The sequence below is a fragment of the Trichosurus vulpecula genome, chromosome 1, assembly GCF_011100635.1.
Source record: "Trichosurus vulpecula isolate mTriVul1 chromosome 1, mTriVul1.pri, whole genome shotgun sequence".
Classification (NCBI taxonomy): Eukaryota; Metazoa; Chordata; class Mammalia; order Diprotodontia; family Phalangeridae; genus Trichosurus; species Trichosurus vulpecula.
In genome coordinates, this window is record NC_050573.1 from 466,671,399 (window position 1) to 466,684,817 (window position 13,419).

The window sequence follows — 13,419 nt, forward strand, 5'->3', positions numbered from 1 at the left end:
GCCGAAGCGGATTGCCATTTCCTTCACCAGGTCATTTTACAGATGAGGAAACTGAGGCAAACAGGGTTAAGTGACTTGTCTAGGGTCATACAACCAGTAAGTGTCTGAGGCCAGATCTGACTTAATGAGGATGAGTTTTCCTGACTCCAGGTCCAGAATTCTATCCACTGCACCACCTAGCTGCTCATACTCTGTTTCATATGAACTACTTTATGGTCATGTCTTACCAGTCTACATAGGCCTGTGCATTTATACAACTAAGATTTAGCTTGCTGACTTCACTACACAATTCCATTATGTCAAGTCGATTTGAGGCTCTTAATTCTAGCATATTAACTACCCTTCCTTGTTCTGTGTCATCCACAAATTTGATAAACATGTTATCTGTGTCACTGACAAAAAATGTTGAAGAGCATAGGACCAAGGACAGAGCAGAAGAGCCCTGCATTAGAGACCTAACCTTTATCCTGAAACTGATTCATTTATGCGACAAACTTTAGGTCTAGCCAGTTTCTTTTATCACACACTTTGTGAATATTCACTTTTGGTCTATGTTCATTTTAAAGTGAGTTCCCTTTTGCTCCAAGTGAAAGTGGCTTTAGAAAAAAAAAGTTGACATGAATCTAAACAAGATTGTGAGCTCCTCAAGGGCATAGACTTTTGCTTCTGTATCCCCAGAGTTCAGCACAGTGTTTGACATGTAGTGGGTGCTTCATAAATGCTTTCTGACTTGACTTGAAGATCTTATTAGTTGATCATATTATCATATTGCATTTGTGGGCCTAGGAAGTTTATAAAAATATTAACTTTAAATCAGATGGTGACCCTTGATGGGAAAGGCATCTTTCCAGAGTTTGATGAGCTCCAAAATGGATTCTTTTGTTTCAGAGATGCTTAGATTCCTCAGAACAGCACTATTCTACCTGCCTAGTTAATAAATTAACATATTTTCTCTTTAGAAGAGGTCCCCATCTATGTTGAAGTTTTGGGGAATATTTTATTTTCTGAGGAAAGAGATTTGTGGAGTAAGGTACCAGCCAAACCAAGAATAGGCTAATGTCTGCAGAAAGAACACTGTATAAGATTTACAGAGTAAGAGGTCATTTCCTTTTGCTTTTTTGACTAAAATCTCCTTAATAGTAAGTTCAAGTAAATGAGCATTTATCGAGTGCCTACTATGTGCCAGGCACTAGGGACACAAAAACAAAACTGTAAAATTACCTGACTTCAAGGAGCTTACCTTTTGTGCACATATAAGTAAATACAAAATATGTACACAATATATGCAAAATAATCTTGGAGAGGGAATGGGTAACAACTGGAAGAATCAGGAAAGGCTTCTTGATGGAGCTGATGCTTGAGCCTTGAGACCATGCCAGGCTTAGGGAATGTTCTGTAGAAAGGTATCGAGATGGGAAAGGCAAGTGCAGTTTTTGAAAAGACAAGTGGAGAGGAGGAGATCTGAGGTTTGGTTCAGCTTTCCCTGGGGTCAAATTATTTTTAAACCATTAGTATAACTAGTTTTTAATCTACTGAGAACTTGGGAGAGCATAATGTACCTTCCAAGGTGCTTTGTGGAACTTCCTAAGCCGATATCAATGATTCATTTTCACTAGGACAGAATCAAAAAGAACTGTGGTGAGAAAAATGTACCTAGTTTATATTTCCATGAATCATTTGGGAGAAATTAAATATTCTCCCTGCTATCCCTTCAGCTCCTAGAATTATATGCACTTTTGTGTTAGCATTCAGTAAGACATAGGAAATATCAAGAGGGGAAGAGAAATATTCCTTTTCCTGTGTTCATTTAAAATGAAAACCAGCTCCTTATAAATAAAAACCAGGATCAAATGCATTCTCCAGTTATGTGTTTTTCATTTTAGTTCCAACAAACAGAGAAAGTAATAGAACACATGCAAAGTTTTCATTGTGCATAGAAGGAAGAACTGATGAAATTTTTGCCCTGACTTGGGTCTTAACAGACAGGAATTCTGTTTTAAAAAAACCAAATTCATCACTGGTCTCATCACAGTGAAGAACGAGAACACAAGAAGGAGAAGAAGAACACAACTGAAAACATACCGTGTCGCGTTGCCGATTATCTTTCCCTGATTTTATCAAGAAGTAGTTCCACGTCAGTAGCAACAACAAAACCAGGGGTATCATGTAGAGCTCAAAGTTCCAAACCACAAAGAGGAAAAGCTAGAGGAGACAGGAGGGAGAAAAAGAGATAAGTCAATTCTGAATGTCATTAAATGGATTCTCTTATTCACGCTCCACTTCAAAAACACAAACTAGAATGTTTTAGAATGGGAGGATTTATCTTGAAAACAAAGTCCTGGGGACTCCTTAAGCATTTTCTGAAAGCAGAGCAGAACCCCGGAAAGCCATTGTTAGGAGACTGCATTGGTTTTTACTTGGTTTAATTTCTCTAAAGGAAGAAAAAAAGGGATATCATTACCTTGTCAAAAAGGTGATTTTAATTTGTCTTCTCTAATGAAGGTATCATTAAGTTGGACAAAATAAGGTTAAAAAATGAAAAAAAAAGTATCAAAATGAGTTTTGCTACATGGTCAAAAATAGCTCTATTTTCTTTAATGATAAAGAATGAATCATCATTTATTATTAGGGACTTTTATCTTACTCAGGTAACATAATGTAACAAGCATAAGATGTGGATGGAATTATGAAGCCTACACAAGAATATTGAAAAGATTTCACCTCTCAGAACATAAGAAATGCTATAAATGCTTCACGAAAGTAGAGTAAGATCTTCATTAACAAATCACTGGTATAAAACAGTCAGCCATAAATCAAAATAAAAGTAATTGGATCATAAGAAGTGAGAAAAGTTCTATTAGAATATTTTTAAATAATTCTTTTAAAAAATAATCACACATATTTCTGGACTTTGTGTATCCCTGGAAGGCAATTATTGGAATTGTTAGTATATAAATTGACTTGATATTATATCATTTGGAGGGTGACCAGGATTCTAAACTGATTATCAGTTAGTTAAATGAGACAAATGGGGTAAAATGTTAGATCACTGAATTTCAAGTCAGGAAGAACTCAGTTTGAATCCTGTTTCAGACATTTACTAGAACTTAACCTCTGTCGGCCTTAGCTTCTTTATCTCTAATAAGGATAAAGATAACACTTAACTCACAGGGTTATTGTGAGGATCAAATTAGATGATATAAGAAAAAACACTTTGGAAACCATTAATGTGCTATGTAAATGCTAGCTATTACTATTTTTCATTATTATATTGGGTACAAAATTCTACATCTTTCTCACACTCAGAAGGTAACCCAACATATATCTCAGTTGTATCCTTGAATAAAGATGGTTTTAGATGACTGATTTTCCAACATTACCTTAAGGATTGACTGATTTTTAATTAACTAATTTTACATAGGATTAACTAATTATTTAGTTGCTTACACGTTTTTCCTCAGATTCTCACACTTACACATTACCTGTATTTGAACCTCTAACGTTTCACAGTTTATTGTTCAAAGGGATTAGCAATAGTGAGTATTTGCCTCTTAAATTCCATAGGAACCATATTGCCTAATCTAAAGGAAGATGAAAACACAAACATTTATGTGAATCCTCTGTCTTTTAAAATAAAATGTTTGAACTGAATCTTCTATTCACTACAGATATCACTGAATAATTTGAAGTCTTTCACAAAGAAGGAAATGGGTCAACATAAGCTCATTCAAGGAGATAAATTCAAACAATACTACAATGTACTAAGTAACGACATTTAAGTATTTTAACATAATAAATACCACTATCGCTCTCTCTAGGGTAGATGAAGAATTTAGTTAACTGATTAGTTAAATGTGTCCTACTTTCACTGAGAAGAAAGAAAAAAAAACTTGAGAAAGTAGCAAAAAGTTTCTCTTTGGGCTTTGAAGAATTTGAAGAGTTAAAACCATATTAATTATATCTGATAGTTCCTTATTCCCTGTTAGGATGACAATGCTAATGAAATATTTGTGTTGTAGGGAAAATTCAAAATGTATAGGTCATGTGAAACAAAAAAATATGTTTATAGTCAGCATTAACTCCTTCTTAACTGGATTATTTATTTGTAACCTTGGTTGGTTGGTTATTGTCCTTGGTTCTTGAAGAGGACCAAAATGACATCACTATGCTAGAGTCAAGTTTCAATGTGTCCAACTGTGACTGACCAGACCAATATGAGCTCAGAATGCTCTACCACAGGTCAGGCACAAATAGTCCATGTGAACAGTTGGGGGTGGATATTCTAAATTTGCGCATCCTGTGTTTCCTTTGAGCTGTTTCAATTCTGCTTTGCTCATAGAACACAGCACCTTCTCTGATGTGGGAATGCCATGCTGAGTGGTCCTATGCCAATGTCTCCCATGTCACACAATCAATTCCAAAATTCTTAAGAGAGACCTTGAGAGTGTCCTTGTGTCACTTCTTCTAACCCCCACGTGAACACTTGCCCTGTGTGAGTTCTCCATAAAATAGTCTTTTTGGCAAGTGTATGTTTTGCATTTGAACAACATGGTCAGCCCATCGGAATTGTGCTCTCTGAAGCAGAGTTTGAATGCTTGGCAGTTTAGTTCAAGTAAGGACCTCAGTGTCTGGTACCTTTTCCTGCCAGGAGATCTTCAGAATCTTCCTAAGACAATTCAAAGAATTTGGTTTCCTGGCATGGCGCTGGCAGACTGTCCAAGTTTCACAGACGTACAACAATGAGGTCAGCACCTCAGCTCTGTAGATCTTTAGTCTGGTAATCAGTCTAATACCTCTTCTCTCCTATACTTTCCTTCGGAGCCTCCCAAACACTGAGCTAGCTCTGGCAATGGGTGCATCAACCTCATTATCAATGTGTACATCCCTGGATAGTACACTACCGAGGTAAGTGAACTTATTCACAGCATTCAGAACTTCTCCATTTGCTGTAACTGATGGTTCCATGGATGGATGGTATGGTGATGGCTGATGGAGCACCTGTGTTTTCTTGGTGTTGATTATTAGGCCACAATTAGCACAAGCAGCAGAGAAGTGATCCATACTTTATTGCATCTCAGCTTCAGAGGCTTCATTTAGTACACAATCATCCTCAAACAGACAAGTTGAAGAGCTTATATCAGTATGGTAGCTGACCTTGATGTCATGTTCATCCTCATTGAAAGCCTTTGACAGCATGGCTGAAAACAGCATGCTAAAAACATGGGAGCAAGCACACAGCCTTGTTTCACTCCATAGGTAACTGGGAAGGCACGAGAGCATTGTCCATTATCTAGAACCCGGGCAAGCAGGCTGTCATGGAATTGAAAAACAATGCTGATGAACTTCTCCAGGCAACCAAATTTTGACATAATTTTCCATATGCCCTCATGACTAATAGGATCAAAGACCTTGGTCAGATCTACAAATGTTGTATGAAGACCACTGTTCTGCTCCTGGCATTTTTCCTTGAGTTGTTGGGCAGCAAACACCATATCGATTGTTCCTTGGCTCTTTCTGAAGCCACACTGGCTCTCAGGTAGATGACTATCTTCTAGGTGAAGGATCAGCCTATTAAGGAGGACTCTGGCAAGACTCTTGTAACCTTATATAATCAGCAAATAGTGCTATCTGGCACGGTTTGAAGGTCTGGGTAGGGAAACAGGCCATCTTTTTTCCTTTCACTGATCTCAAAGGAATAGCTACTGAAGCTGAGGTAGAAGTACCCACATTTTGGTCTCTTTGAGTCATTCAAGCAATAAATATTTATTAAGCACCTACTTTGTGCCAGGCTCTGTGCTAAGAGCTGGAGATACAAAACAAGGCAAAAGACAGTCCCTGCTCTCGAGGAGCTCATAGTTTAATGGGGGAGACAACATGTAAACAACTATGAACAAACAGTATATACGCAGGATAAATTGTAGATAATCAACAGAAGGAAGGCATTAGAATTGAGGATAGGCAAAAGCTTCCTGTAGATGTTGAGATTTTTAGCTAGGATTTGAAGGAAGCCAGGGAAGCCAGGAGACAGAGATAAGACAAGAGAACATTTCAGGCACAGGAGCCAGCCAGTGAAAGTTCCCAAGTTGGGAGATGAGATGGAATTTCTTGTGTTGTTGTTTGTCCTTCATTCTCTAAGAGGACCATGATTTCAGGAAGGTGATGCCAGGACTTGCAAGTGAATTGGAGGGAGGGTTATGCAAAGTCACCAGCCTCACTTTCTCCTTTGTAGTCATCTGGGTCCAATGGCAAGATATAGATCAGGATAACTGGAGATGGCCCCTGGGATTTCTTGTACAAGAAACAATAAAGAGGCCTACATCAATTCATCGCAGAAGATATGATGGGGTGTAACATATGAGAAGACTGGAAAGATGGGCAGTGGGGAGAGGGAGACAGCCTGTGAAAGGCTTTGAGTATTTTAATAACAAAGGGTTTTAGATCAGTTCCTGGAGGTGATAGGGAACTGCTGGATTTTATTGAGGATGGGGTGACATGATCAGACCTGTGCTTTAAGATTACTTTGAGATGGACTCTAGTGGGAAAGGACTTGTGGCAAAGGGATTAATCAGTAGGGTATTGGAATAATGTAGGCTTAAGATGATGGGGGTCTACACTAGTGTCTTCACTAAGGTTCATCAGATCTCTTTCTAGAGGTAGTTAGAATTTTTTCATCACAGGTCCTTTAAAGGAATTTGATTGTCTCAGATCATTGTCTTGATCAGTGTATCTAAGTCTTTCACAGTGGTCATCCTTATAATATTGCTGTTACTGTATACAACGTTCTCCTGGTTTTGCTCACTTCACTTTGCATGAGTTATATGTCTTCCCAGGGTTTTCTGGAACCATCCTGCCCATTATTTCTTATAGCACAATAGCATTCCATCACAATCATATACAAAACTTGTTCCGCCATTATCCAACTGAAGGGCATTCCTCAATTCCGATTCCTTGCCACCACAAAAAGAGATGCTATGTTTTTTAACAAATAAGTCCTTTCCCATTTTATTTAATCTCTTTTGGATACAGACCTAGTAGTGGTATTACTAGATCAAAGCGTGTGTACAATTTTGTAGCCTTTGGGCATAGTTTCAAATTATTCTTCAGAATGGATAGACTAGTTCACAACTCCACCAATAGTACATTAATGTTCCAGTTTTTCCACATCCCTTCTAGCATTTGTCATTTTCCTTTTCCATCATGTTAGCCTATCTAATAGTTGAGAGGTGGTACCTCAGATTTATTTTAATTTACATTAATAAAATAAATCAATAGTGATTTAGAGCATTTAAAAAATGTAACTATTGATAGTTTTGGTTTCTTCTTTGGAAAACTGTTTGTTCATATCCTTTGACCATTTATCAGCAGGTGATGGTTAATATACGTTACAAATTTGACTCAATTCCCTATGGATTTGAGAAATGTGGTCTTTATCAGAGAAACTTGCTATAAATTCCCCCCTCCCAGTTCCCTGTTTTCCTTCTAATTTTGGTCATATTAGTTTTGTTTGTGCAAAAGCCTTTTAATGTCACATAATCAAAATTATCTATTTTATTTTCCATAATCCCCTCTACCTCTTATTTGATCATAAACTCTTCTCTTATCCACAGATCAGACAGGTACAATTTTACATGCTTCCCTAATTACATCATCCTTTATGTCTAAATGATTTATCTATTTATCTATTTTAACCTTATTTGGGTATATGGTGTGAGATGTTGACCTATGCCTAGTTTCTGCCAAACTTTTCTAGTTTTCCCAGCAATTTTTGTCAGGTGTTAAATTATTACCCCCAAAGCTTGGATTTTTGGATTTATCGAATACTAGCTTAGTATAATCATTTTTGTTGTTGTTGTTTGCTTGTTTTTTCAGTCATGTCTGATTTGTCATGATTCCTTTTGGAGTTTTCTTGGCAAAAGATACTAGAATGGTTTGCCATTTCCTTTTCCAGCTCATTTTCACAGATGAGGTATTCAGGCAAACAGGTTTAAGTGACTTGCCCAGGATCACCCAGCTATTAAGCGTCTGAGGCTGGATTTGAACTCAGGAACATGAGTCTTCTTGATTCCAGGCCTGGCACTCTATACACTGAACCACCTAGCTGTCCATATACTACTGTGTACTCTATACTTAATCTATTTCATGGATCCACCACTCTATTTTTTAATCTGTACCAGATTGTTTTGATGATTACCACTTTGTAATATAGTTTGAAATCTGTAACTGGTAGGCTGCCTTCCTTAGCAATTTTTCATTCTCTTGACATTCTTGATCATTTATTCTTCCAGATAAATTTTATTATTTTTATAGCTCTATAAAATAACTTTTGGAAGTTTGATTGGCACAGCACTGAATAAGTAAACTAACTTACGTAAAATTTTCATTTTTATTATTTTGGCTCAGCCTACCCATGAACAATTAATATTTGTCCAATTGTTTAGTCTTTATTTGTGTGAAAAGTGTTTTGTAATTGTGTTTATATAGTCTCTGTATTTGTCTTGGCAGGTAGACTCCCAAGTATTTTATGTTGTCTGCAGTTATTTTAAATGAAATTTCTTTTTCTATCTCTTGCCATTGGGTTTTGTCAGTAGTCTATAGAAGTGCTGATGATTTGTGTGTATGTTTATTTTATATCCTGTAACTTTGGTGATGTTGTTAATTGTTTCAATAAGTTTTTTAGTTCATTTGCTAGGGTTCTTTAAGCATACTATCATATTATCTGCAAAGAGTGATAGCTTTATGTCTTTATTTCCTATTTTTTCTTTCAATTTCTTTTTCTTATGCTATTGCTAGCATTTCTGGTAATCCCAGTTCTTTTGCCTTCCAGAATATCATCTTCCAAGTTCTCTGCTTCTCTAATGTGTTAGGTGCTGAATCTTTTGTGATCCTGACTGTGGCTCCACAGTATTTGAATAATTTCTTTTTTGATGCTTGAAGTATTTTTTCTTTGACTTGAGAACTCTGGGATTTGGCTATAATATTCCTGGGAGTTTTCATTTTGGAATCTCTTTCAGGTGGTGATAGGTGGATTCTTTTAGTTTCTATTTTATCCTCTGGTTGGAGGATGTCAGAGCAGTTTTCCTTGACAATTTCTTGAAAAATGATGACTCGGCTCTTTCTTTGATCATGATTTTCAGGTAATCCAACAATTCTTAAATTATCTCTCCTGGATCTATTTTCCAGGTCAGCTGTTTTTCCAATGAGATATTTCACATTTTCTTCCATTTTTGTATTCTTTTGACTTTATTTATTCTTTCTTGTTGTCTCATGGAATCATTAGCTTCCACTTGCCAAACTCTAATTTTTAAGTAATCATTGTCTTCGGTGAGCTCTTGTAACTCTTTTTTCCATTTTGCCAATTCTGCTTTTTACGAAATTATTTTCATCAGTGAATTTTTGTACCTATTTTTCCATTTGGTTAATTCTGTTTTTTAAGGTGTTATATTTTTCAGTACTTTTTTGTGCCTCTTTTACCTAGCTCTCAATAGTTTTTTCATAATTTTCTTCCTTTGCTTTCATTTCTTTACCTCATTTTTCCTCTACCCCCTCTTATTTGATTTTGAAAATAATTTTTTACACTATTGCATGTAATGGGGTAAGGGCACTGTCCCAAGCTTTAGGGTTTTTTCCACTGCTGTTTTCTGGGAGGTTAGAATTTTTTGGTCCTTCCCATGAGGGTTTTAGGTACAACCAATAATAACCTACGCAGCAAAACTGAGTATAACTCTTCAAGGGAAAAAGTGGATATTTAATGAAATAGAGGAATTTCAAACATCCCTGATGAAAAGACCAGAGCTGAGTAGAAAATTTGACTTTCAAATACAAGACTGAAGAGAAACGTAAAAAGGTAAACACTAAGAATGCTTTGGTCCTTGCCCGGGAAGGGCCCCTGATCCCTTGAGACTGACCTCATGAGATACTTGCATTAATAGTATTAATCAAAGACCTCTTCTGTTTTTTAGCCTTGTTCTTACCTGAATCTAGTCAAGTCCTGAGCAAATAGGGCATTGCTATAAAGTGGATTAATCAAGGGTTTCCTTGTCCTTGTTGGTACACTTCCCTGTCTTCTGGAAGAGATGAGTTCCTCCCTGAATGTTGATTTGATTTTAAGGATGGGTTAGGCTTTGGAAAGGATGTAAAAAAAGATTTCAGACTAGGACCTTGATTAAATATTGCTAAGGTTTTCTATTTAGGTGGGACCAAGGACTCTAGCCCAAAGTACTGGCTTAACATTATTTTGTAATATATAGGTTAAAGTGAGAGAGCAATGAAAGAAGTGTTTATTGAGTGCCTAATATGTGCTGGGAACTCTCCTAAGGATTTTACAAACATTATCTTATTTGATTCTCACAACAACTCAGCCTCATTTTATAGTTGAATAAACTGAGGCAAACTGCTCAGGGTCACACAGCTAATAAGTACCTGAGGCTGGAATTAAACTCAGGTCTTCTTGACACTAGGTGTAGCTCTCTATCTACTGTGCCATCTAGCTGGAGAACAAGGGAGGATAAGGGTATTCCAGCATCCTCCCATAGTAATACACTTCTTTATTTCTTGATTTGGAACTTTATGTTAATATTGAGCTCTGTTCATGATGGGCAGAGAAGGGGAGTTGTCTCAAGGTTTAGGCTTTTTTGCACTGCTGTTTTCAGAACTAGTTCTGGGGAGGTTGGAGGTTTTTGGTGTTTTCAAAATGGTGTGATCGGAGAAGAGGTGTGGTCACTCCACCCTGGTCCTTACCCACTAAGGTCCCCTAATATCTTGGGATGACAATTGATTCTGCTCCTTATGACCCCTCTTCCTTTGGGGCTGGAAACAATTCTATTCTACCAGGTCCCTGATCCCTTGGGACCAGAAGTGAGACTGCCCCTCAGTGCCTCTACTCTCTTTCGACCAAAAGTGCTTCTCTCTGTCCTTGAACTCTGACTCAGAAGTGGATATAGCCAAACAGTCATTCTTCAGGGATCCCACTTCCTTTTGACCAAAAGTGCACCTCTCCACTCTGGAACTATAACCTAGAAGTAGGTACAGGCAATGACATTGCATTGTCAAAAAGCATCTGGTCCTGTGTCCAGTGCTAGTTCAAGTGTCCCCTGTAATCTTTTTTCTGATCATTTTCCAGATCCCTTTACCATTTCTGTCTTCAGAATTCCCAAAGCTGCTGCAGGGTTCTGTCACCACCACCATTGCTGTTTCATCCACATAGATTCCAGGTCAGCCTCCTGCACCATATGACAGATCTCTCTTTCCAACCTCCTAAGTTGTTTTGGGCTGGAAGAATCTATCACTCTGACCTTTTGTTGGCTCTGCTATTCCAGAATTCAATTTGAGCAGTTATTTTAAAGTTGTTTGGACAGAAATGTTGGGAGAGCTCAGCTGAGTGCCTTCTATACTCCATTATCCTGGCTCCACCCCTGGAAGTCTTAGCACATTTACAATTTTTATAAATTTACCACTTGATGCTGAAGAAGAATGCTACCTAAGATTCACATTCAATGATGAACAAAGTTCTATCATATCAATTTCCTCCCCCCCCCAAATCTGTTTAGATCCTTAATTTATTTTGTATGCATTTTTTTTTTCTTTTAGGTTAGTTTGAATCTGAAAAATGTTCATTGAAATCCTCAACAGCTATCTTTCTAACATGGTCTTCCTGTAATTGAATTGGTTTTTCCTTTAACATTATGCCAATATGATGCCAATTGATGCAAACAAATTCATTATTGACATTGGTTTATTATCTATGTTGCCTTTAAGTATACTATTGTTTCCCTGCTTTTCTCTTTTAACAATATCTATTTTTATCGTTGCCTTTTGTGAGATCATGATTATTACTCTGGCTTTTTCAGCTAAGGTACAATAAATTCTACTTCACCCTCTCAATTCCAAGGGAATCTAAATTTTAAGTGTTTCTTTTATACAGTAAATGTTGGGTTTTACCTTCTAATTTGTTCTGCTACTCTGCTCCATTTTATGGGAGAATTCATCTCATTCACATTCATGGTTCTGAGTGTTAAGTTTGTTTTATCCTCCATCAAATGCTGTCATATATCACTTTTCTTCATTAAGAAGAAAAAAAGAAAGGATAAAATCCCCCAGAAATCAACATTAGGTACTTGCAGTTTATATTGCTTGAACAGTCTGCTTACCATCCCCTTCCTTATTACACCTTCTCTCCCAGACTAGATCTAAAACTCAAGATCTTACAATTTTTGTTTGTCTTTTATGATAATCTCCTACAGATAAATCTAGGGGTTAAATCTACTCTGGGCTTTCTTTTGGTCAAAACATTTTCTTTTCTGAGGTCCCATTTTAGTTATTATAAAATTATTTTCTTCTGATGTTTTATCCTGGAAGTCTCACATTCTATGGCATTTCTTAAGTGTTTCATTTATTTTCCAATAATTTAATTGTCTCCTATTTAATTGTCTCCCCCCTTTGGGGAACTCAACTCTTGAACTTTCACTTCTGAAGTGCAGAGATATCCAATTGGTAAAGTGTGGTTGCTTAAGGACCTTGAAAGTGGGCCTAGCGGGGAGGCCCAGAGTTAGGGTGAGAAGCAGACATGAAGAAGGCTCTGGGAATCAATGATATGATCCCCTGTAGGCATTCCTTCCTCTTCATTATGTAGCAAGAATTTCTTTTCTTTCTCTTCTTTTTTCCCTTCAGGACCACAAGTAATACTTGCCCAAAGACTGGTCCAGACAATAAAATTGAGAATCTAACTTACTCACCCAGCATTCAGTCTGAATCTTTGGCCTCAGGAGAGAGCCTGAATCTGGCTCTCTCACTTTTCAGTGTCAAGATTCTCATCAAGGTCTGGCAAACTGCCAGCTGTCATCCTTGAACAACCTGGCCTGAGTAGAGGGAAAGGTAGCTCCATGCTAACCAAAATCTAGGGAAATCTTAGGTACCCCTGTCCCAATTTTGGTAAGAATGGCAAGTACTTTCACTTCTTGGCACCTCCCTCCTTTTAGCTGAGGCTAAAAATTATGAAGACTTACCCCCTGAACTGCTAAGTTCCATGCCCCCTCAACCAAAGGCAGAAAATGGAATTTTCCTATAGTACAGTTCTGCCCCAAACTAGATAATGCGGACATCTAAGTCTGAAGACTAGACCGCAGCCCAACCCTGTACTCCAGAAAGCTGAAATAGGGCTAAGATACCTTTGCTGCGTGCCTAGTCCAGCCTTTCTCTTTCCACCCTCTGGAAAATGTCCTTGCTCTTCTCTTCTCCCCCCAATGTTAAGAGACTTTTCAACTTCCTCCACTAAGCTGATCAGCTGATCACTAGGAAGAATGTGTACTTTCTTCCCCACTCCTGATGCCAGTCTAAAGCTTCACTGGAACAGCAATTACAGATTATATCAATAGCAGAAAAATGCATATTACATTTATAAAACAGAAACCCTATGACTAAGTA

At 37.4% G+C, this 13,419-nt stretch overlaps 1 protein-coding gene across 1 annotated transcript in view; it reads right to left on the minus strand.

Annotated features, from left to right (window-relative positions):
- The window catches only part of MCTP1 (multiple C2 and transmembrane domain containing 1), a 716,792-nt gene that overhangs the window by 128,565 nt on the left and 574,808 nt on the right, over positions 1-13,419 (minus strand). The window contains exon 19 of the mRNA XM_036740827.1: positions 2,083-2,202. Within this exon, the coding sequence (XP_036596722.1) occupies positions 2,083-2,202 (120 nt within the window). The remainder of the gene's footprint in view (positions 1-2,082; positions 2,203-13,419) is intronic.